Source organism: Protopterus annectens, chromosome 2.part1 (assembly GCF_019279795.1).
Source record: "Protopterus annectens isolate FY-2018-M chromosome 2.part1, PAN1.0, whole genome shotgun sequence".
In the NCBI taxonomy this organism is placed as follows: Eukaryota; Metazoa; Chordata; order Ceratodontiformes; family Protopteridae; genus Protopterus; species Protopterus annectens.
In genome coordinates, this window is record NC_056729.1 from 1,097,850,503 (window position 1) to 1,097,877,580 (window position 27,078).

At 38.9% G+C, this 27,078-nt stretch overlaps 1 protein-coding gene across 3 annotated transcripts in view; it reads right to left on the bottom strand.

The window, feature by feature from the left end:
* Positions 1–27,078, bottom strand: part of ENPP4 (ectonucleotide pyrophosphatase/phosphodiesterase 4) — a 455,810-nt gene that overhangs the window by 76,249 nt on the left and 352,483 nt on the right. For all 3 annotated transcript variants that reach the window (XM_044062646.1, XM_044062645.1, XM_044062647.1), the window contains one exon: positions 18,015–18,185. In XM_044062646.1, the coding sequence (XP_043918581.1) occupies positions 18,015–18,185 (171 nt within the window). The remainder of the gene's footprint in view (positions 1–18,014; positions 18,186–27,078) is intronic.

Below are 27,078 nucleotides of genomic sequence, written 5' to 3' on the forward strand. Positions count from 1 at the left end.
AAAAAAAGAAGTAAAGAACTGTTTGCAATTTGTATTGATTCACTTCTTCCGCTGAAGTGCCTAGTGTGTGTTGCAAGTGGTAAGGTTCTTGTTTGTACTAATATGCAACCACTTTTTACAGTAAATAAAAGACGAACTGTGACAACAACATGCCTGGACAAATTCAGTTTTTTGTAGTTAAAACAAGCTCGTTCTACTCTCAAGTTACACATCATCACATACCTACTATGATTAAGTCTCTACAGCAGTTGTTTTCAGTACATAGTATTGTGTAATACTGCACTGTTTACAGTATATACAGCAGTATGCTTTTGAAACTGTAGTCACAAATAAAATACATGCCTGCTGTCATCCATTAAAAATGGCAAGAATTTAAAATATGCTTAACATTTAGCAGATATTTTGGACCAGCTGCCCCAGGTTTCATGTGAATTTGCAATGCCTGTGAGTTAAATAAATATAAACTATTTATTTACGCAAGCCATATACAAATGATCATGTAGATAAGTAAATGAATAAATACACATTAACCATCCATGTAATCAAGGATCCTTTTGACACAGCATTTCCTACCTACAATTTAAACCAGCCACTCACAACATGTCATGTTTGTACATAGACAAACATGGTGAAAACATAGGTCCAGCCTAGACTCACTGTATTTTCTTGCTCTAATCTTCTATCTTTACTGAGCCAAACAGGGCACATTCAATCTCACTTTTCTTTTTTTTTAATTTACTAAATGGAATATAAAATGTAGAATTTAAGAACTAACAGCTGTTAGTTCCACTTTGGAAGCATTCATTTTTAAGGCAGAGTTTCAAAGCAAAATAAGTGATGTCTGACTAAGTTCCTGACTATAAGGTACAAAAACATAGACTGTAAGGTATTGTAAAAGAAAACACGGTTCACTCACAGCTATTACCTCTTGTATTTTTGTTGACCCAGACTATTTTTACTAGAATACTGGATTTTAGAACTACAACTTTCCTGAACAAGGTGGAATGACTCTTAGGAATGAAATCATGAACTATCTGCTTTCATCTAACAACACAGTAAAGTCAGGCATGCCTATAAATACAAGAAACTCAACAGGTTAAGTCATAAAGTACTTAATCTTCTTCTTCTTTCGGCTTTTCCCAGTTAGGGGTCGCCACAGTGGATCACCTGTCCACTCATGATTGGCAGTGGAGTTTTACAGTGACGAGTTGCCAGCCCGACGCCCAACCATCCACAGAAGGCATACACATGCATGCACTCACGCCTAGGGCAATTTAGAGTGTTCAATCCACCAACAGTACAATGGATATAAAAAGTGTACACACACCTGTTAAAATGCCGGGTTTCTGTGATAAAAAATGAGACCACAATAAATCATTTCAAAACTTTTCCCACCTTTAATGTGACCTATAACCTGTATAATTCAATTGAAAAACAAATCTGTTAGGGGAAAAAATAAAAAATGTACAATAAGCTGGTTGCATAAGTGTGCACACCCTTAAACTAATACTTTGTTGAAGCACCTTTTGATTTAATTCAGACATTCAGTGTTCTTGGATACAAACCTGCCATCAATTAGAGACTCTGACTAACCCCAAATAAAGTTCAGCTGTCCTAGTAGGATTTTCCTGACATTTACTGAGTTGCCTGCTACAGCAAAAGCCATGGTTCCCAGAGAGCTTACAAAGCATTAAAGGGATTTCATTGTTGAAAGGTATCAGTCAGGAGAAGGGTACAAAAATTTCTACAGCATTGGATATACCATGGAACACAGTGAAGACGGTCATCAAACAGTGGAGAAAATATGAGACAACAGTGACGTTGCAAAGAACTGGAAGTCAATCCAAAACTGATGAAAAGACGAGATAAAAACTGATCAGTGAGGCTGCCAAAAGACCTACAGCAACACTGAAGGAGCTGCAGGAATTTCTGGCAAGTACTGGTTGAGAAGAAGCTAGAGATAAGGAGAGAGTCCAACTGGGCATTCCTAGACTTGGAGAAAGCATATAACAAGGTTCCAAGAAAGCTTATCTGGGCAGTTCTGTGGTGGTTTGAAGTCCCAGAAACATTGGCAGAATTAGTGCAGGCTATGTACAAGGACCCAATGACTCAAGTACGAACAGTGTTTGGCCTCACACAGGGGTTCCCAATGGGAGTGGGTGTGCATCAGGGTTCAGCTCTGAGCACACTGCTGTTCATACTGATGATGGACTACATTAGCAAACAGGTTGGAGGGGACAGATCAACAAAGCTGCTGTATGTAGATGATGTGGCAGTACAGGCAGACTCTGAGCTAGAACTTCAGCAAAGGATAGGAGAATGGAATGCAAATCTGAAGGCACACGGGATGAAACTAAGCACAGATAAGATGGTGGTAATGGCAACAAATTGGGGAAATCAGAAGAAGCTGAGAATAGAGACAGAAGGGAAGATAGTGGAAGAGGTAAACAGCTTCAAGTATCTGGGAGGGGTAGTTGAGGAGAAGGGTAGTCTGAATGAAGAGGTCAAAACTAGAATCAGAGGGGGTGCAGCCAACTGGCATAGAGTATCAGGTAAAGTCTATGACAGAAGAATGCCAAAGAAGCTGAAAAGTAAGGTGTACAAGACAGTGGTATGACCAGTACTACTGTATGATACAGAAATCTGGGCAGTAAAGGCAGAACAGTTGAAGAAGCTAGATGTGATGGAAATGAAGTGCCTGAGAAAGGTGGCAGGATGCACAGTGTGGGACATAAGAGCAGAGGCCAAAGTACAAAGTAGCTCCAACTGCAGGAAAGATCAAAGAGAACAGATTACGCTGGTTTGGGCACATGTGTAGAAAAGCAGAAGACAATCTGGTGAAAAAGATTTGGGACAGAAGGAAGAAGGTAAGAGGATGCGAGGACGTCCAGCAAAGAAGTAGATGGATTGTGTGAAAGATCTGTGACAGTCAGACAGAGTGTTGAAGAAAGCAGGAGTGTGGCAGTGAATCGAGAGAGTTGGCGACAGTTAACACGATATCCCGACCCCATGTAGAAAAAATGGGAAAAAGGGGGCTGACGATGATGTACTTGGGGATTTTAACATAGACTGGAACACCTGTTCCTTTGAATCTCCAACCACTCATGTAAACCTATATGGGTTTACACAGATTACATCCTCCCCCACCGGAATAGGGAAACTATCATAAAAAAAGTATACAGGACTGGATACTCATCAACAGTCTTCCCCAGCAGTACATATCAGGGGACCCGGACCGATGACCTAAGTGACCACTCTCTTACCCCCATCAGCCTACCATAAAAACAGTGAGAAACAATAACTTTATCCCTACAAAATTCCAAGAAGAACTTACATCATGCAATTGGTCAGTCCTAAAATACATGCCCCTGGATGAAGTTGTTGCTCACTTTAATAACACATTCCTAGCTATCTTTGATTATCATGCTCCTGCTCGCTCCACTTGAACTAAAATCGCACCATGGCTCTCTAAAGATACCAAAGCTAAAATCACACTCAGAAACAAAGCGTGGGCCTTATGGCACACCACAAAGGCCCCCCTAGATCAAAGCAGATATCGACAACTAAGGAATGAAACTAAAAAATCCATCCTACTAGATAAAAATAACTACTATTGTCAACTACAACAGAAAAATCAAACTAACCCTCAGAAGTTTTGAGCAGGTATAAATAAACCGTTGTGTCCAGGACAAACCACCACTCCAACCCCTGCAGCCTCTATTGATAAACTAAACACCTTTAATAGTTTCTTCACAGACTATTCAGTCCCTCACTAGTCAGCTACCTCCAAGCTGTCCCAACTCAAAGATCACCACTCTCAGTACCCTAATGTCCTTTAGCTTTCAACCAGTTGCTACATCGTTCCTCCATTCAAGGTCTAATCAAAAAACTAAAACCAACTACCCTATCTGCTGATATTCTCCTTACTAAAAGCTGCAGATGCCATAGCATATTCCATCTCCGTTCTAATCAATCGAACCAAAGCAGAGGCTTCCATCCCCACCATCTGGAAAATATCCCATGTCATACCACTCCATAAAGGAGGCAGCTCCACTGAACTGTCTAATTTCTGACCCATAGCTATACTGTCACCACTGGCTAAAATTTTGGAAAAACGCATCCATAATCAACTGCTACATTATCTGATTCATAACAATCTACTGGCCAGTACTCAGCATGGATTCAGGCCACATCATAGTACCACCACAGCCCTCCTTTTCTTCTCTGATGTCATAAACAATAACTGTAAAAACTATCCTCTGCCCTCTTTTTGGATCTCTCCAAAGCTTTCGATATGGTTGATCACCAACTACTAATTCACATACTAAAGACTATGTGCTTAGATACTCAAGCTCTGCAGTGGTTCCAATCCTATTTGGGCAGTAGACAACAGGCCGTCCTATGTCAAAACAAACTTTCTAACCTCCTACCAAACACCTTGGGAGTTCCCCATGGTCCTGTACTAGGATCTCTCTTGTTTTCCATATTTATCAACGACCTCTACACTGTCATCCCAGATGCAAAATGCATTCAATATGCAGATGATTCTACCTTGATTTCCTCTACAAACATTATCCCAGAACACTTTTAATACAGTTGAAAATTGGCTAACTGATTGTCACCTGATCTTAAATCGCAATAAAACAAAGCTGCTACTGTTTTCCCCTACTCGCAAGTCTTCTTTATCATCCTTCTCTATAAAATCTAACAACGGTACCATAATCTCTCCAGACACCTACACAAAGCTTCTAGGTGTTGCTGTAGACAATAACTTCAAATTCAATATGCGTGTCAATCTGTCAAAACCATAAATAAAACACTTGGCTCACTCTACAAGATCAAACCTTTCCTAACTTCACCTGCTAAAATGGCCATTGCACGTTCTCATCTTCTTTCAACTCTTTCTTTATGCTTCCTCTTTATTCACCAACTTAAGAAAAACTTAACTTAATAAACTCTCTAGCTGTTATAATCACATTGCTCGATTCGCCACTGGCATGCCATACAAGATGCAAAACTGTAAGAAACTAAACTATCTAGGATGGTTAGAACTGCCACACCTATTTCAGTATAAGCAGTTTTTAGTGGCACAAAGTACTTAACTGGCCAGAAAGCACACCTGCACTTAAAAACATTATCAATCCCTACAGCAACCTCAGACCACTTCGCTCCTCTAAGAGATTGCTAATACAAACTGTCAAAATCAATAATTCAGCCGGTGGCTCTCTATTTGCCAACTATGTTGGTAAAACCTGGAACTCACTGCCTGCTGATATTACTCTAGAACCCATCCTAACTCAATTCAAAAAAAGTCTCAAACAATATTTTAAATCACACCGGCTATGTCCTTGTTCCAAGCCAGATTAATCCTCTTTCTATGTTTGTCTTCTAATTCATTGTAACTTAACTGTCTGGCATTTTTTAGGCCTTTTAACAGTGTGTAAATTAAATCCTTGTGTGATTGTATTACTTGTATAGCTGAACAGAACCTGTAAACTTTGTTTACCAAGATTTATGTTATATTACTGTTTTTACCATGAGCTTTTCTCCTCGGGCCTCTGCTGAAAATGGACATGTATCCAGTCGGACTATTCCAGACAACAAATGTAAAATAAATAAATGATACTGCTTGTGTACTACATGTGACAACAATCTCCCATATTCTCCATATGTCTTGGCTATGGGGTAAGGTTGCAAGACAGAAGCCTTTTCTTACACAGAAAAATATCCAGGCCCGGCTAAAATTTGCAAATTAATACATCAAATCTTCCAAAAGCATGTGGGAAAATGTGTTATGGTCTGATGAGACCAAGGTTGAACTTTTTGGCCATAATTCCAAAAGGTACTTTTGGTGCAAAAGCAACACTTCGCATCACCAAAAGAACACCATCCTCAAGGTGAAACATAGTGGTGGCAGTATCATGCTTTGAGGTTGCTTTTCTTCAGCTGGAACTGGGGCTTTAGTCAGGATGGAGGCAATTATGAACATTTCCAAATACCAGTCACTTTTGGCCCAAAACCTTCAGGCGTCTGCTAGAAAGCTGAAGATGAAGAGGAATTTCACATTTCGACATGACAATGACCCCAAACATACATCCAAATCAACAAAAGAATGGCTTCACCAGAAGAAAATTAAAGTTTTGGAATGGCCCAGCCACAGCCCAGACCTAAATCCAATAGAAAATCTGTGGGGTGACCTGAAGAGGGCTGTGCACAAGAGATGCTCTCGCAATCTGACAGATTTGTAGCACTTTTGTAGGGACGAGTGGGCAAATACTGCCAAGTCAAGGTGTGCCATGTCTCCCTTGAATGCTATGATCTCCCTGGGACCTGTACTTAAATTAAGGGCAGCAAAACTTTAACATAGTAGATTCCTGTATAAGCAACAATAAAAATTCTTTTTTGCCTTACTATTCTAAGAAATACTTCAGTATGTTTGTATTATATATATTTTTTAACATACAGTTCAAAGTCAATTTTTTAACAACTATATAATTTATGTAGATTGGGTTTTGATGGATTGTCTAATGGTATTATATATACAACAAAAATCATTTTACTAGTGCACTTTTATTATTATTTTTAATAAGGTTGCTTGCACTTTAAATGAAGGCAATTTGTATGTAATTAATTATGGACATTAATTGGTTTTACTATACAAGGTAAGGAGGGTAGGATTTTAATGTTTCTGATGAAGTTGTGGACGAAAACGGATGTGAATAAACGTTAAAACGGATTACAGCTTGTGGATTTATTATTTGGCAGCAGTTGTCTTGGAATTTTGAACAGTTACACCACTGAGAGGAATTACTTCTTATAACTGGAGGGTGTTAGTGCCTGTGGTTCCGTTTGTGTCTTTTTTCTTCATTACCAGTATATTTTTGGACACTACCTAGTTTTTGGTTACTCGTTTTTTTTCTCAGGATGGAACCTACGGGCACTTCTGGTTCAGACAATGCACAACATAGTTCTGACACTGGGGAACTACGCAAACTTGTGGGCCAGCTAACGCAGCTGATTGGTCTGTTGACTCCGTTGAGTCAATCAATGACTACGTTGTTGACGTCCTTTACTCCCCAGGACAATCAGGAAGTAGAGAAACGCAATGCGAAGGGTTTTATCGGTAATGGAGCTTCTAAACGACCCAGGGAACCGAATGGTGCGATTAACACTAGTTTAGATGGCTTACTGAGGATTTTTAGTCCGAATGGACCGGAAAATGCAACAGGGGAAGAACGTGGGAGTCCTAGTTCGCCATTGAATGTTCATTCAGCTGCCAGAAGTAATACACCGACAGGTACCAGAAAACTGTTCACAGATGTATTCAATGCAAAATTTGACTTTCAAAAGAAGGCAACAAGAAATGTTTATTATGGGACTTATAAAACTATGTTAGAGGACTTTGATTTTTTTCTTTACAAATACAAAATGTTAGAAATGCATAACTCGTATTTAAGACATTGTTTATCACTGAACGTTATTCCTAAGGGTCTCAGAATTTTTAAATACCCTAACAATGTTAGAGAAGGCAGTGATTTTCACAGTGATTTATTAATGGCTTTTGAGAAATGTGGTAAAGACATCATGAAAGCTATCATAAAAAATAATGAGAAAGAGATGGAGAAATTACAAAATAAAATTGAACAACTTAATTCAGGTATTGTTAATGACTTAGTTTTTAATATTGGTGAAGAGAAAGCTAAGTTATTTTAAATTACTTAACAATATTGAGACCAAATGTTTTGAAGTACAGAACAGGAAATGGAATAAGATAGAGAGGGATTTAAATGAATATAGGACCAAGACACACTACCCTAAACCGAAAGTAGGTGGTAGGAATTATGGGGGTGTGCAAACTGTTACCAACACTAGTGAAGATGTTTTTTACGACAATGAGAACTATGACAGTGAATTCCCGCCACTTAGGAGGACTGAGAGGCTTAGGTCCAAGAACAATACTGCCCCTTACTCAAAAAACTATCAGGAGAACCAGAGGAGACCCCAATTGAGGAATTCAACCAAGTGGAACTAGTGGACAAGGTGGTTAACTCTGGTTTTAAATGGACTTACAAGGATTTTACCATTTACAATTATTCTAGTTATCCGGTAACCGAAAACACTTTTAATGTATTTTCAAAAGGTTTTGGTTTCATTCCAACTAAGAGAACCAACATGTTCAATTTGTTAATAGATTTAAAGATGTTCCTTAGGAAAAAGAACTTGGAACTTCTGTTCCATGACAACCATGAGACTAATTATACTAACAGTCTTAAAAGAAAGAGCACATATGACCCCCCACTGCACCCTCAATTAAGAAATTTTGAGAATCTTATAGAACACAAGTTAAGATCTTCAGTCACCCATGGTTTTGTTAAATATAACCTAACACTGGATGAAAAAAGTTTACTAGATGATATATGTAGTAATAGAGGCTTACGGGTGATGAAACCAGACAAGGGAGGGGGTGTCGTGCTCATGGAACAGATCATTTATGAAGGAAAAATGATGGAAATTTTGAATAATACAGATAAATATGCACGGATATCAATCAACGAAATTAATATTGCTTATAGAAAGATACATTTGCTTCTTAATGATCTATTATTAGAGGGCTTGATAGATCAAGGAACCTTTAGATATTTGTATGTTGACAAGCCAAAAGTACCAGTTATCTTTGGCCCTTCCTAAAACACATAAAGACATAAATGACCCACCTCTTAGAGCTATTGTAGCAGCAGGTAATTCTATTACTACACCATTAGCCAAATATGTTGACACAAAAATTAAGAAACTGGTAACTAGTAACAGCAACATTTTGAAAGACTCATGGGATTTGTTAAGAAAGCTTGACCACTCTTTGTGTGGCAGAGATCCTTCCTTTGGAACAATGGATGTCGTAGATTTATTTACAAGTATTCCCCATGAAATAGGGATGGAATGGTTTGAGGAAATGTTGATTGAGTACAAAGAATTAACTAATAATGAATTTAAAATAGTTCTAACCCTCATGGAAGTTATACTAAAGAATAACTTCATTTATTTTTCAGGGGGATACTTTAAACAGGTAAAGGGCGTAGCGATGGGGGCACCATGTGCCCCCACCTACGCAAATATAATTATGGCATATTGGGAAAACAACTTCTTGTTCAACTCTATGTACAAGGAACACTGGTTACTTTATGGGAGATTCTTAGATGATTTGTGTTTTTTATGGACAGGGGATGCGACTACTTTTATTGAGTTAGTCAACTACCTGGACAATACCACTGAATTCTTTAAATTTACCTACAACTTTGATAGAAACACTCTCAACTATTTGGATATTACCATCACTAAAAATGAAAATATATTTGTATCAAAAGTATATAGGAAGGAAACCTTTTCTAATTCCTACCTGCATTTTACCAGCTCTCACCCTTATTTTCAGAAAAAAGGAGTATTAAAGGGACAATTGGTTAGAATTAGCAGGATGTGTTCTGACAATGACCATTTTAAGCAAGAATGTGAATGGTTAAGGACTCAATTTTTAAACAGGGGATATCCTAACCAACTTTTTAATGACCTTCTTCAAGAGGTCACAACAGGTAGGAATTCTAGATTTGCCCCTATTTTAGGTAAAAATAGTAATTACACAGGTATGGTAGGTGAGCATAAGACAACAAAGGCTTACAACAGTGGTATGGTAATGACATATGATGGGCAAACAACACTGGTTAAGAATATTATCCACAACGAATGGGAAAACTTTTCCAAAATTTCTGATTTGGAAAGTATATTTGTTGACCCACTGAAATTTGTATACAAGAAAGGTAACACCATTAAGAATTTAATTGAGAGGGGCCACAAGGACTGTGGTTCAAACAATTTTTCAAAGAAAAAAGGTTTATTTAAATGTGGGGCCTGCAAATACTGTTCCTACATAGTCGCAGGTGACAGTTATTTTTTGCAGGCAAGAAATAGGAGGCTTTATATAAATTCATTTGTTAATTGCAACACAAAATAAATCATTTATTTGGCAGTATGTGTAGTATGTAACTCATTCTACAAAGGTAAGAGTGAGAAACCTCTTAAAAAAGAATATATGAACACCTGTATGAAATGAGGACTAATAAAGAAACTAATAGCCTTATTAAACACTCCAAACAATGTGGAAAAGCAAAGTTTCAATTTTTTGTTTTGGAAGTGGTGGATGTTGATCCTACAGGTGGGATGTGGGAGGCCAGGGTAGAATACAGGGAGCTTTTTTGGCAAATCACATTAGAAGCGACAAAGCCCCCTGGTTTGAATGCTATGATCTCCCTGGGACCTGTACTTAAATTAAGGGCAGCAAAACTTTAACATAGTAGATTCCTGTATAAGCAACAATAAAAATTTCCTTTTTGCCTTATTATTCTAAGAAATACTTTAGTATGTTTGTATTATATATATTTAACATATAATTCAAAGTCAATTTTTTAATAACCATGTAATTTATGTAGATTGGGTTTTGATGGATTGTCTAATGGTATTATATATACAACAAAATCATTTTACTAGTGCACTTTTATTATTATTTTTAATAAGGTTGCTTGCACTTTAAATGAAGGCAATTTGTATGTAATTAATTGTGGACATTAATTGGTTTTACTATATAAGGTAAGGAGGGTAGGATTTTAATGTTTCTGATGAAGTTGTGGACGAAAACGGATGTGAATAAACGTTAAAACGGATTACAGCTTGTGGATTTATTATTTGGCAGCAGTTGTCTTGGAATTTTGAACAGTTACACCACTGAGAGGAATTACTTCTTATAACTGGAGGGTGTTAGTGCCTGTGGTTCCGTTTGTGTCTTTTTTCTTCATTACCAGTATATTTTTGGACACTACCTAGTTTTTGGTTACTCTTTTAGCTAATAAGCAAGAACTCTAGTCATCATTCAACATACAAAAACAAACACTTACTCAAGCTTTTGAACTGATCAGATAATGTCAAAACTATGCATAGCTAAGAAAGCCCCAAAACAGGACATTCACTCAGACTTGACACATTAACTACCACTTTTTTAGAATAAATACAACTGTAAAAAGTATTATTACTTGGTTTGAAATGCTTCGATCTGCAAAAATAGTTTCTGTATTGGTTATTCTTCTCCCTTATTTTGATCACTGCAATTACATAATGCAATATTCATAACCCAGTCTTTGCAAGTGCTGCTATATCTCTTTGTGAAAACCATCCATCAGCATACAGACAGCCATTATCAACTGTCTGGTAAAAATTCCAGAATTTTTCTTACTCCTCACCCCACCACTCTTTCAAATAAATAAATAAATAAATAAAAAGCATTGAATAGCAGCAACCCTCGTTCATCATCAAAAGCAGAAAAAGGCACAATTCTACCCCATTCTATACATTTAAATTACCAACATATGCTTATCTCATAGATAATCCTTCCGAGTGGCAGTCTCTGCGTCTGTCAATCATTTTCAGAATTCAACAAGAATTATACCAGTCTTCATCAGGTCCTTCATTTAACTTTGCCATTTCTGATTTGGCATTCATTTACAACTTTATACCACTAGGAAAAAATGCCTTCAGCACAGCTGGAAAAGTCAACTTGCACCTGATGTACAGTTGTCATTGACAAAATATGATCAATAAACAGACAACAAGCCTTTATAATACACATCTTACCTGGTCTAATGGAAGTATATTAATTACTGATTTAGTCTCATCAACATTTTTACCATTACTGGGGCCAAAAAGTATCATACACCTGACATCTCCTTCTGTTGTTCACCTAAGATGACCCCTTTTTCATGTTTTGCCATCTCTGCTAAAATCACTATAAGGACGGCACCTTCAAATGCATATAATGTTGAATTTGAAACAAATGACACCTGATACTCGTCCCCAAAATACTGACACAGCAATTGCAGAAGACTTCTATTCACTAAGCCTTGTGTATGCACACTGATCAAAAGTTTTCATTTCGTCAACACATTAGTGATACGACTCAAACATACTGACTTTGTCAGCCTGAAAAAATACAAAATGCACACGTTTTGGGAACTGAAAAACAAAAAAAGCAGAGCACTCAAACAGCTAGTTGAGAGATTGGCATAATGGTTAAGGAATTTTCTTTATAGACACAAGGTGCAGGGTTTGATTCTTACATAGTCTGGTACAAATCTATAATCTGTAGGACTACTAATATGAAATCATGTTTGTAACCATTAGAAACATAAATTTCTCAAAATATGTCCTGACCTTTAGCTACAGCATGCAATTAACTGTTAACTCCATGTATAAAGATACATATTCAACTCTAGCTTCATTCAATGCACTTCACTGCAAGAGTCTCAACTACAAGGCGGGATCATAATTCCTGTGACAAAACACGCTTCCCAGTTCAAGATAAATATAAAGGATTTTTTTTTACTTTTGGAGCAATTACAACATTGCTTCATTACTAGCATAAGCCCACAGAGGAAGCCAATCTCAGACAATGAAGGTATATGGACAACTTTATCTGGAAATTATGTAGGAAAAGCAATATCTCAACCTCTCTAAGTCTTCATTATGAAATCATCAGCAGTACCAACACTGCATTCAGCTACAAAATGTACCTAAGAGTGCTATTCCACCCTTATGGATTTCAGGCATAATACTGAATTTGACCTCAGTTCATTAGTTGCTCCATACAATGTTTTACCTATGAGACGTACCATAGAAAAATATCTTTCTACACACACACACACACACACACACACACACACACACACACACACACACACACACTTTTTTTCTGTAGAAATATATATGATGCTTACTTCTGTTGTATAGAAAGCCAGTAAAGAGGTATTCTAGACCATTTTTTGGAATCTGCATACTAATTAGGAGTTCAACACGCCCATAATGGAAACAGACTATAATGCAAAAACACTGGACTGTGGCAGTGAAGACATATGAACAAATGCATCTGAAATGTATGCATAAAAGGCCATACCTCAGACTCCATTTGATAGTTCATCACAAAAACTTTCACAAAGCATGGAACACTACAAAATACACCTGTTATTCTACCCTCACGGTGTACCACTTTAACTGTCTGAAAGCATGGCACTGTAGCCGTGGCATGTTATAAATGAAATACATATATGATCTTTATTTCTGACATAATGAGAACTTACTATATATTCTGGACACTACTTTCACCTCGCCTTTTGCAAAGGTGTCAAAAAGACTCTCAGTGGAAACAGGAAATGATGCAAACTGTGACAAAAAACTGATGTGAAAACACACAGATTTTCTAGTTGCATGTAAAGGACCATATGACAATTCTGCTAAGGTAGTTTATAATAAAAAATACAGGTTATTCTCATGAGATACTGGATTTAAAAATGAACTCAGGAATGCCAATCTACCCCCAAGGATTTACATGAAATGACAATGACTGGTTCTAGCCCAAAAGCACGGAAACTAAAGGGCATATCCTGGCTCCTTCTAATAAGTTACAAAGAACAGCTGGCACATTGGGAGTTCAAAACACTGGAAGAAATAAGATACTGAGTCCACTGACAGCTTTAATGCGTCTAATATCACTTGTTATAGTTTGTACAAAAACGTACTGGAAAAATACCTGAATCCTTTCTGATCTTAGGTGACTTTTTTTCTTTTTTTTTCTAAGGAGCTTTAATGCAAACTTATTTGACAGTTGTTTCTGACTGGGCGAGACAATGGCAAATGTAATTGATGGAATCCAGGGAGGGGAAGAAAAGGTTGTCTATTCTCCAAAAAATTCTTTCTCAACTACCAGTCTTTTAAGTTGCTTCTAAAAGCACAGACTTGCATGAAGAACCATCTCCCGATCTGTCTGTAGAGTGGACTACTGTGATCCACAACAGAATTGACTGTGACTTCCTCATGAGTGTCAGGGACTGGACATCCAGCTTTGTTCTCTGTGGTGAAAAACAGCCTGTGAGGTGTGCTTCTTTCCAGCACCATCATGTTGCTGTAATAGACCATTTCAAAAACCACATTCATAGCTAGCTTTTCTGTGTCTTGGCAAAGGTGCACTTGTAGATGGTGGAATATCTGCATTCACAGATATGAAAGGTCCATCATTACTTCTTCATGCTCCTGACCTGTTGAAAATTTCAGTTTCCAATAGGAAGGGCCCTCTAATATTCAAGAAAGTTGCCTTGGTATCCTCAGTAAAGTGGGTCAAATGCAGCCAGGAGTGTCAGCATATGGCAATTCTGCATCATGTCACTCAACAATGACTCCTACAAGGTTATAAGCTATGTGGATCATCAAACAGCTTAGCATACCACTCAGCTGTCCAGATTTTCACAGAATGTCCAGATTTTGGCCTCATATTTTGGTCTGCTCCTCATAAAATGTGTTGTTTTCTGGCAAATCTTTGAGGAGTGAAGTCACTAAATAATGACAAATATTTGAGTGTCAGTCCTCATATCATTCGGAAAATGTATTCTAATACAATACCTGTTATTCTAGCAACATTCAAGTTTATAAGAGAAATTTTGGCTTTGTCCACATTTCTTATACTTACAGATTGAGAGGTATGCAGACTAGGTTAGAGGATATAACCACCTGGGTCCAAGTCATGTTCTTCAATGAACTATCTGGAACCTCTTCAGTCATACAATGTATTTCCTCAGCCTAATCTCTTTGTTAGTTGCTGAGCTACCTTTCCCATGTGGTGCACTTTCAAAGTAGCATGCATAAAACCCCAACTTCAAATCCTGTCCACAGCTGTAGACTCTTTTTTTAGCAGGATGACAGCTGGGCTCTGTGATGCTGACTTACCACAGGTATCAGTCAATCTATCAATGGCTGTTTCTTTGACTGTTCACAGAGAGGAAGCATTGTGCCAAGATACCTTTCAATGAAAATGGAGCTTTCTCTTTTCAACACTGCTGTGTGACCTTGGAATAGGTATACGTAATTTGGGGGAAAGCACTTGCCCCCTGCAAAAAATATTTTTGCGAATTGCCAATAGGTGTTGGGGTATAATTATTTTAACCTGCTGGCATTTGAAGAAATGGCTGTTAATAGATCAACATGTATCCAAGCCCCACAGAGAATCATTGCAGAAAGAGTAATGTCTGGTTTTGGAGACTCTACCCAAAACTGCAAAATCCCTTGGAGAGTAAGCAATCTGGTAAACCCTTTTTAGGGACAATGTCTATAGTGTCTGGTATGTCCATGCTGTTCTGGCTTTAAGAATGCCTTCCAATGAGAAGATTACCCAGGAGGAAATGGGGATAAAGGGGCAGAATGCCTTTCACTGAGGGACTGAGGATATAACGGCAGGTTTTTAGAAGATTCCACTGGGGAGAAATGATGAACCACCCCCTGAAATGCATCACCTAAAGTAACTCCCCAAACACAGTACCACTGATGAGTAGTGGAAGCAGTCTCCATCATTACGTTTTCAATGGCAAGGTTCAGTATTGAAACCAGCAGTTTAGTTTTGCACAATTTCCTTTTTTAAAGTGGCTTTTTGTCAGATAACTGTACAGTCCTCAGGGTGGGGAGAGCAAAGAAGTAGGACCTATGAATTATTCTGGACATGGACAATGAAGTTGCCTCCTGAGCCTGCCGCAGGTATGGTGCTCCACAGACATGTCCCTAACTGGCCTAACAGCACTGTAAGAAGGCACTTATTGCAATGACAGTGGCAGAGCAAAATCTGGTGCAGGATTTCAGACTTAAGTAAAATAGCCAAAACCATCAACTTCAAGGAATGAAGGAGCATGGGTATCCACAGATGTGGCACAAGGAACCTACATAGAAACCGCAATGCAAGCAATGCTAGAGGGCAAGACGCAGATGTCACCATTGTTGGAAATGCCTGCATAAAAAATGCAATGGCAAATTATTAAGAGGTACTGGCATGATTGATACCATATTATATGGTACTGGAAAAAACACACCATTGGTATCGACATGGAGTGGGGGGCAGTGTCATTCTGGATAGTGCTAAACCTGGCGAGAGACAATACTACTGTCACTAAAGAAAGTAATGCGGGAAAGGTGGTGGCATCTAAGAAAGCTGTATGTGAAATCCTGCCTCCTTAAACCTGAGGGCACAAGGGTTGACACTTCACCTCTCTCACCATATAGTCTTCAGATGGAGTCTACAGTTTACCACAGGTCTTTACTGGTTAAGGTAGAAAGAGCCCAAGAGCCTAGGGAGTTTCCTTTCTTTCAGAGTACTGAAGAGATCTTAGCAGATGGAACTGAAGTCCTGCAGTCCACAATAAAAAGGGTCTATATTAGATCAGCAAACGCTTAAACAAGCGAACGCTGATTGATCGACCTTATTTTAGCGAATGTTCAAAATATCGAAGCAACAGAAACCTGAATTTTTTCCTAGGGAAAGAATTCGGTTGTCAGTTTCTGTTGCTTCGGTATTTTCAGTGCCGTGGTGGAAAGTTACGGGTCAGATTCAGGTTAAGTGTGTGATTGTGTGGATGTGAGTGTTAGGGTGGGTTAGGTGAGTTAGGGTTAGGGCTCGGGTAAGGTATGTGTGCGATTGTGTGGACGTGAGGGTTAGGGCAGGTTTAGGTGAGTTAGGGTTAGGGAGCGGGTGAGGTGAGTGTGCGATAGTGACGGACCTTATAGTTAGGGTTTGGGTTAAGGTAAGTGGATAGTTAGTGGTGTGTGCATAGATTAGTGTAGGGTTAGGTGTCAGATTTTAGGTGTATGTGTGTGGATTTCTGTTTGCTTGGTGTGCTTGTGTTGTATGTGTTCTGGATCAGATCTCATAGTTCGAGATTGTAAGCTTTCGCTTACATAAGGTCGATCAATCAGCGTTCACTGATGTAATATAGACCCAATAAAAATAGGATTTTAACATTAACCACCAAAGACAGGGTGAAATCTTTTACAAATGCTTTGGGCCTAATCTGTCCCTAAGCAAAAGCAGAAGTAAAAAAAAAAAAAAAAAAAAAAAATATATATATATATATATATATATATATATATATATGTATATACACATATCATTTGTTGAATGGGATGGTTTGATTGCTTTCTAAAAAAACCCTTTTCAGCAGAAACCAGGGAGAAAAGCTCAAATGAAATATACAAACATTAACAGGTGAAAGTGAGAAAGTACAATACTGAAACTTAATGCAGTACACACACACAACACGTATACACATTACATATATAACACATTACAACAGAAATATATTTTTGAAGATACTTTCATAAGAAAGGAATAGCCCTACGACGACCACACTTTTTAATAAACTAAGTTGTTCTGAACTTCATTTTAGAAGAAACAGGTTCTACACTTTCAAAAGGAGGACACAAAGACCAAGAAATACAGCTCAGAGGATGACTGATCTGCTATTCAGACTGAAGAGTGCAGGCAGCCTCTGACACTAAAAATCTTATCTGGGCCTTCTCCATCTCCTTCTAGTTGCAAATCATTAAATTAAAGCTGTGGGAAATCAAAAAAAATAAAATGTATCATACAATTTACCTAAGGAATACCAGCACTGCACAAGCCTCTGAGCAGAGGGAATTACTGACTACAGGAAAACTTACTAAAGAGTCTTAATATGGGTGAATAGGGTATACATCTGACCATACAGAAAAAAATCATCTTATGAAAAGGAACATGTGCAAATTAAAACCATCTCACAGAAGTCAAAGCAAAAGGAAGCAAGAAAAGCTTCAAAGACTATCAGAAAAAAAATCCAGACAAAATACCAACAATTTCTACACAGGCAGCTTGGAGCAGTTCTCTACCATCCAAAGTGTGAGTGCAAAAAAAATTAAAAAAAGAGAGAGAGAGAGAGGGAGAGAGACAGAGACAATGGGCCAGCCTGGGAAAGTAGTCTTCCAAGTTAATGGATGAGGCAACACTCCTAAAGGTTACCAAAGGTGGACTAAGTCACACAGGTATATAAGCTGAAACTTCAGATCTTTATAGCAACATATTTTTTCAGAAAGATATACAAAAAAACAGCATGAAAATATAACCTTCTACTTACTACGACTTGCAGTCCCATTCTGAACTATTGTCCATCCTTCATCGGCAACTAAGATAATTGGTGTAATCCTGATGTTATTCTTGTAATGAAAACGGTCTGGAATGTCCTGTTTCAGGTAAACTTTCATGTGCGGGCTACAATTCTTAAGTAAACTATATACTTCAGTTTCATCTAAAACAGAAAAAATGAATGAATAAATACATTTAAAATTAAAAGAAAGTAAGAACTATAAATGCAATGAAACACACAATGCTTAACATATCATAATTTCAGGATGTACTTGTTTATTGCGCATGTTGCCATATTCAAGTGTATTCAAATCAATGAAATGCACAACCTGAAAGGAAAACGCATTTTAATAGAAAGCAGTAAAATAACACTAAAAAACATTTTTTTAAATCAAGGAAGTGAGGCAAGCATTCTACACTCAACACATGGTGAGAAAAAAGAACAAAGACCATCTACATCCAAAATCCCGTTCCGATCTGTGATCCACATAACTGACAAAAAGAATTGCAAAAGCAGTTCAACTAATCCCATATAATCATAAAAACTACTCTCTCTAAAAGAGTATAGAGTGGCAGCTTTCCTAGTTTCATAGTTTCTTACTAGGCTATTGACCCTGAAGGATCTTGGGAAACCTAGCCATACATTCCTATTATTTTTTTATTTTTTTTTTTTTGGACTAACTATGACTTATCTACAGCATACAGAACATTTACTTCACCCCTTTCCATAAGGGGCAAGGGTGCTACTCCAAGGATGAATTTAAAGTTTCCTGTCCATTCATCCATATTACATTTAATGTAAAGTTAAAGACTATTCCAAAAAGTAGAGTTCTCTGTGTTGCATATTTATCCTTCCAACATGTTCCATATTGCACAACAGATTAAGATCTCTTAAGTGGTATTTGCTTCACACTGGATTTGTGGATGTGCAGTCAGTCTGAGACGATAGGATCTGTTGAGGCTCACTATGGAGGCAAAGGTCACCCCTCAGCAACCTGCATGATACTGAAAATATGGACAAGGATTAACAACATAATGTTTCCCCAAACAAAACATATCAACTGCTATAATTTGGCATCTATGTTGTCTTCCTTCATTCCTCCTCACAATAAAGGTCTCTGATCTGACCTTTAGATCCAGCTCGGCCACATTCTACAGACTTGATCAGACTCTCAAGCAACTCTCTTTTATCCATAATGCACTATATCCACTCAAGTACCACAGATCGAGTTTGCTGACTCCATACATCCAACACCCACACAGCAAAGTAACAGCAGATGAGGCTCAGACATGGGACACAGGAGTCCCTTCATAATCCAAGTTCCTCTAGAAGAAAAGAGGGGGATGGTTGGATGGGAATGTGAGAAGGAATAACAGAAGACAACACAGACGCCAAGTTATGGCCAGACATAACCTTTTAATCTGATGTCATCTTCTTCATTCCTCCTCACGATAGGGTTAGAGTCCCCAGATACGTACATCCCAGGTAGCCCTTATGGAAGGATATGCCGCACCACCATAGAACCAAAGGAGGCCTTGCTCCTGGATATGATATCCTACTTGTGGTGAGATACAAAGGTATGACTGTTAGACCATGTCGCTGCTGCACAAATGTCATCAATGGAAGTTCTACAATAGAAAGCTACAGAAGTAGCCATAGCTCTGGTGGAATGTGCCCTGGGAGGTCTACGTAACTCCAATCCTTTGCATGCGTAAATGTATGAGATGCAGTCAGATATCCATTTTGCCAAGGTAATTTTAGATACCGCTTGTCTAAGTCTATTAGATGAGAAAGCTATGAAAAAGCTGATCACACTTCCTGTGTTGTTTGGTCCTGTGCAGGTAAAAATGGAATTGTCTATGAATGTCTAGAAGATGGAGAACATACTCCCCTTTATTAGCGAAATTGGGAAAGAACACTGGTAACTGAATGGATTGATTAATCTCAGTAGTTATTTGGGCATAAAAGGAAGGATTGGTGCAGGACGACACCCTGTCTTTATGAAAAAGTAAGTAAGGAAATTTGGAGGATAAGGCTTGTAGTTCAGAAATCCTTTTAGTGGAAGTTATAGGCATCAAAAGGACCTTCTTCCATGACAGAAACTTCTTTTTGCCACTTGCTGCTGGTTCGAAGGGTCCTTGGGTCAAAGCCTGCAACACTAGAGTGAGATCCCAAGGGGGAGATGGGTCTGACTAGAGGCCTTAATAAGAAAACACCTTTCATGATGGATTTGCATAGTCTAAATGTGAACAGAGAACAGGATTGACTTGCAGTATGAAAACTGGAAATAGCAGCTAACTGGAGTTTGACAGTCAAGAAGCTAGCACCTTCATCGAAAAGGGTGCCAAGAAATAACACAATGTCTGAAACTGGTGCTGAGAAAGGATCAATGTTCCTGCTCATGGCCCAAACAACAAATCTCTTCCACTTACTGGGGTACACTTTAGTGGAAGTCTTTGGCGAGGGTAGAAGACATTTTCAGACTGGGGACTTAAGCCTGGACTGTCTCACTAGGGCTGGAAGTGGAGAAACCAAATGGTCAATTTGAGGGCTGCTTCCCTGATGGATGAAAAATTAGGTCCTGACTTGGCTCCAGTATCCAAGGAGGATATTTCAGATGAGACCACAGGAAGGAGAACCACACCTGATGAGGCCAGAGGGGGCAATGTGGACAACCTGCCTGCCTTCTGAAGAAACTTCAGGATGAGGGGTAGAAGAGGGTAAGCATACAGCAGACCCTGGGGCCAGTCATGGAATAAAGCATCCCTTGAGGATTTCGTCAGAGGGGGATCAGTGCAAAGAACTTGGTACACTTGTTGTTGAGGGGAGGCAAGGAGGTCTCAGCAAGGTTGACCCCAATGGCTGAAGTTCATGTCTGCCACTGATTGACTGAGGGACCATTAATGCGGAACCAGAAACAATCTGCTGAGTTTGTCTGCTAAATCTTTGGTCTTCCCTGGGATATGCGTTGTATCTAGAAGGCAGTCTGAAGATATTGCCCACTCTCACACCCTCATGGGCTCCCTGCACAAGGGATAAGAACAGGTTCCTCCTTGTTTGCTGGTGTGCCAGACAACAGATTTATTTTATTTTATTTATTTATTTATTTGCAGTTTGTTTACCGGGCTGGTCCATTGGGCCATGAGGAGCCCGTTTTCAATGGAGTCCTGGGGAGAAAAGCTCCACAGATACAACTAGTTAAAAATAACACTATTACAAATACAATTGTGCAATTCTAAGTTACACAGAGCGACTAAGAAAATAAATAACTGTAAATTTACAAGATACTGATACAGAGGTTAAAGAGAATTTAGAAAATAAAATATCAGAGTAGATAAAGTATCACAGTTTTAACAATAATCAAGTTAGTTCCATCTGATAAAAGTAGTACACAGGACCCCATAAGGAGGAATAAAGAGTGACAGTTGCTAAGGAGGTGTTAGCAGAAGTGTTTGCAATAGGAAGGAATTATAGATAAGGATATTATGTAGGATGAGAGCAAGAGCATTCCCATAGTGATGTTAGGTGAGAGTGCAGAAGAGATTTAAAGATAGACTGTTAGTGGTATGGATGAGAGGTGAGAGGGAGTTCGAGTGGCGTGCGAGGCAGAAGGAAAAAAAATGTTTGCCAGGTGGGCGGGGGGTTATGCAGTTCTATTAGATTTTGTTGGATGGATCGTAGGCATCTGATAGAAAGATGCATTTTAAAGGTTGAGGCGAGGGAGGGGCAGAGAGAACGGCTAAATATAAGTTTATGTGCTTGGATGAGTTGCATATAAGTAAGATAACTGGGGAGTTCAAGCGAATTCAATTGGTGTAGGGAGGTACAGTGATGGGTGTTGGATCTGTGGCCAGTTACAAATTTTGAGATCTTATTGTAACAGGAGGAGAGTTTAGATTTGAGGGAGGATTGCAAATTGGTAAGGATAGAGGCTCCATACAGTAGGGATGGGATTAGGTAAGTGTTAGCAAGAGTGAGCCTGGTAGAGGGAAGAGATGAATTGGTAATGACGATACAGCATGCCTAGTTTTTTATGCGTTTTTTTTATATTTGCCTGCAAATGGTCATCAAACTTTAGTTGGTCATCAATTAGGATACCCAAGAGTTTGGCAGTGGAGACAGTTTCAAGAGAAGTGTTATTTTTGCTGGTAATAAGGAAAGAGTGTTTATCTAGGGTAATGCTTCTGGAGGGGGAAAATAACATTATCTTAGTCTTATTAGCATTTAGTGCTATATGGTTTTGAAGCATCCATTGCTCTGTAGCAGAGAATGCTTCTTGGGTAAGTTTCATTAGTGTAGAAGTGGAGGAAGAAGAGCAGATTATTGTCGAATTGTCTGCGTATTGGATCAGTTTAGAGTTTGGGATGGCCTGGTGGAAGTCATTGATGAAGATGTTAAATAGAAGTGGTCCTAGAACTGAGCCTTGGGGTACACCAGTAGGTGTGAATTGGAAAGGGGAAATTGCTTTTTTCCACTTAACTGCTTGTTGCCTATTTGATAAGTAGCTAGTGAACCAGTTAATAGAGGAGTGGGATAAGTTTAGTTTAGAGAGCTTAGTAAGAAGAAGGTTATGAGAGATGGTGTTGAAGGCCTTAGAGAGGTCTAGGAGGAGGGTGGAAACAATGAGGCCAGAGTCACAGGCCTTGTTTACAGTTTCAAGAAAGGAGAGGAGAGCTGTGGTGGTACTATGGCCAGGACAGAATCCGTGCTGATTGGAAGTAAGAAGGTTATTATTAATGAGATAGGGTAGGAGTTGTAGCTGGAAACATTTTAATTGAATTTTAGAGATGGGGGATAGGACAGCAATGGGACAGAAGTTGGAGATGTCATTATTATTGCCGGCCTTGTGGCGTGGAATAATATAGGCCTTTTTCCAGATCTGGGGAACATGGCATTCAGAAATAGATCGATTTATTAAGATGCTGTTAGGGTAGGCTATGGCTTCTGCAGCTGTCTTTAGGAAGTAGGAGGGTAATTCATCAAGGAGCATTAGAGCATGGTTTTAATTTCTGAAGAAGTTTTTTTTATAGTAGAGATGGGAATAGGGTTTGTGGTGAAGTGAGGAGGTTGGGGGGTATTGGAATTATGAGAGAAGGGGTTCTGAGGGGGTTGTTGGGGGGCTGGTAGTTTCATGGTAAAGGATGATGTTAATTTAGAGATGGAGTCAATAAAGAACGAGTTAAATTGGGTTGCTAGATCTGAGTCTGAGGCATTTGGTCAGGGCAAGGGTTTTCTTTTTTATCTGGGCTTAGAAGGGAAGAGATGCCATCCCAGAATTTCTTGGGGTTATTGCTGTGTTCGGTTTGGAGAGTGGAGAAATAGGCTTTACGGTTGGTGTTAATGAGTTTTTTGCTTTGTTGCGAAGTGTTTTGTATTCATTAAGGGAAATGGAAGTTTTTGTTTTATGATAGTGTTTCCAGGCTTTATCGAGGTTTTGCATGGTAGTTAGGGTGTTCCTAGTTAGCCAAGGGATGGATTTACTTTTTATGCATTTAGTTCTTAAGGGAACAAAGGAGTCTAGCAAGCTTAAGAAGGTTGTGTTGAAGTATGTACCAGCATTATCCAGGGGTAAAGTTTTTAATGGGTTCCAGTTAGATCTTTTTAGAGTGTTGGAGAAAGCATTGTGGTTAAAGTTTTTTATTAGGCGAGTGGGATAGTTGTAGGAAGGAGGGAAGGCGAAGGGCAAAAGTGGGAAGATGGTCTCTAAGTGGATCTGGAAGGGTGCCACTCTTGGAGAAGTAGTGAGGATGGGAAACTAGTATCCAGTCTAAGGTGCTACCAGAGATGAGGTCTTTAGAGGGTCTGGTTGGGGAGTTAATAAATTGTGTAAAGTTATAAAGATTTATATTGAGCGAGTTGGTTGGGGGATTGTATATTATCCCAATTAATGTTAACATCCTCGATGATTATAGTTTCATTTGTGATATTAGATGATGGCCAGCAGAGAATGTCTTCTAGGACAGGGACATTATCCCCGGGAGGGATGTATAGAGTGGCTATACAGACGGATTTTTGTTTGTTTACTTTAAGAAAGACTAAAAGTAATTCAGCTTTTCCAAATTTGGGGACAGGTTTAGAGTAAGGGGTGACTGACAGGGTTGAGGGGAAGAGGAGACTTACACCTCCCTCTTTCTTAGTAGTTCTGTCACATCTGATAATACTATATTTAGGTGGAGTAAGTTCTGAGTCCTTAATGTGTGGCTTGAGCCAGGTTTCAGTGATGGAAAGAAAATTGGGTTTGTTGTGATGGAGCCAGGCATGAAGTTGTGGGATTTTATTACATATGCTTTGGGCATTGAGTGCGGTGAAGTGGAGAGGCCTTCCAGTTGAGTGGGGTAGAGGTGATGGGGAGGGAGAGATGGGAGTGGTAGAAGGGCCAGGGTTTGGGTGTACATCTCCAGAGGTAAGGATGGAGAGAATATGGTGTATGTGGTAAAAGAGGTGTTTTTTAAGTTGTTTGGTATTGGGTTTGAAGTTGAGATGGAAGTGGTATGTATTTGAATAGTGGTGTTGTGGTGAGATAAGAGTTTGTAGTTGAAGAGCAAGGAGTTGTTGTGGGAGTAGAGGTTATGGGATATGTAGATTGAGGAGTGTGCAGGTTGTAAGAGGAGTGTGTATGTTGTAAGGGTGATGAGATGGTTGAGTGGGATGGGGGTGTGTGATTGGTATAAAGGAGGTCTGGTAAGATAGTGTGTGTAGGAAAGGCAAATTAGTATTAGTAATAGAGTTGCAAAGGTTACTGGTTTAGTGTTCATGATGTTTATAAAGAGTAAAACTGCTGGAGTGTATTTAAGTTAGGGACGTATTAGGGTAGTTGGTTAAGAGCTGTAGGTTTTTGTGGAGTAGTAAGATTAAGCAGGAGTAAAGGGTAGGTGTGGTAGGAGTGATTAATTAGTAGTTAAGTAATGAGTTAAGTAGGTAAGGGTGGAGGGTGTGGTTTAATAGTTATAAAGGTAGAGGTGCTGGGGTGGGGGGAAATGGGGCAGGGTAGGGGAGCGGAGCGGTACAGCCAAGAGGAGTTGGAGGAAGCAAGTAAGAAAAACAATCAGGCAGTGTGGAGGAAGGTAGGTTATGGGCTAGAGAGCGATATAGCAAAAGTGGGGAATGAGAGAAATCTCTCTCCAGGGACTTTTCAACTAGTGAGTGATATTATATTAACCAGAGTGCATCTACTAGGAGCTGGGCAAGTAGAGGCTATGGAATTTACAGCTATAAAAAGAGTACCTACAGTACTAATGGGTATGATATATAGATATATTGTAGGTGTGTACTGCAATAGTCCCCAAGGGTGGTGTCTACATTTTCTTGCCTCCATGTTGGTTCCTCGAGAAGAGCCACTGGCAGGTAGAAAATTTGATTCCAACAGCAGAAAGGGTCTTCCCATCCTTTTAGCTGTGGGTAAGAGCATCTCGAACTGACAGCCCAAAAAAGGAGGAGCCATCGTAAGGGCATTCATTAATGATGCCTTAAAAAAAATCCTGAAGTGACTGCTCGCAAGTTGCCCTCCATGATTTGGGAGAAAACCCCCACTGATGAGTTGGTGATGGATGAAAGAGTGGTCAGCTTGGGAGAACCTTTCTTGATTCCTCTGCAGGCAAGAACTCAGAGACTAGAAATACAAAATTCCTCAATTTGTAAGACTAGAATATCCACAGGAAAACAAAATAATGTAGAAGACTCAATACTCCAGAACCACGAGCCACGTACAAGTACTTTTATGCAAGTTGTTCCTGAATGCCCTTGTACACTTTTAATTAATGTTGTATCTTAAAAGTCAACATGTGTACAGTGTATATTCTTTTTAAATCTAAAAAAGGAAGTGGTGGTGTGTAAATAAGTTATAAAGTCATTTAATTTATGTAGTGAACCATCCCATATAAAAAAAAGATCAACAACAACTTTTATAAAATACCACATTTGCCAAGAACTTATTAAAGGTTCTGTTCAATACCCATTCATTTTCCCAAGCATTCATCATAATATTGGCTTAACTACTGGCCACGGGAGTACCCATGGTCACACTGTTTATCAATTTATATAGTTGTGCTTGAGACATTAACACATTATTGTTTAATACAATTTATAACAAACTACACTACAAGTTCAAATCAACATTTAAAGATGACTGACTCTGAACATAACTCTTAAACATATTTAGAACTTCTGTGTTCGGGATAGATGGAAATAGTGAGTCTCATCCAGAATAACAAAGTAACATGTAGTTACATAATAAATTTTAGACCATATAAAAAGTTGTTGCAAAAAGTCTTTACTGTTAGTAGCTGATGTCTCTAGTACTGGCTTCAACTGCATCTCCAGAAACCTGGACAAAGACTCAGTAACCCATCCTCATGCTGAAACGATGGGTCGTAAAGAAGGCATATCCAAAGATTTATGTATCTTTGGAATCCCATGTACTAATGGAATAATTACTGGGTTCATATATAAATAATCATAAATCTCCGAGATACATTATTGTTCAAGCAAGTAAGACATTTTTGATCTAACCTTTTTAATGATATTAACTGCAAGTCTATTTAAAGGTAAATAAACAGGTATGTTTACCATGGACAACATAGTTGTATCATAATATATTTTATCCAGAACTATTCAGAAAGAGAGGTTGACAGTTCCATGATCAGATCTCTGCAGCCGAGTAAAATGATCCAGGTAGTTCAACGACCTCAGCGCAAAGGTGGCCGAGGCGTAGATGCGTTTCCCAATCCTGTCCAATGGTCTAGACTCCCTGTTAGGCAGATGGACATTAGCAGTTTCTTCTACAGCTCTTTCTTAGTGGCTGCTGCCAACTAGGACAGCATCGACTATGGGACCCTTTTGCCAATGTTTCCCATCTACAAGGGGTAGCAAAAACCTATTGAGACGTTTGGGTTATTAGCTCAATGGTGGCCACTTCCTTCAATGCCTACCAGGACACTAAGTCAACCAGGGCACTCTCCTGGGGCAGGAGGGGGGGTGGAGGTTCACCCAAGACGTGCATGGGCCCATCTCGAATGCCTCCAAGAGGACTGACTTCTTAGAGAACTGACTTCTTAGA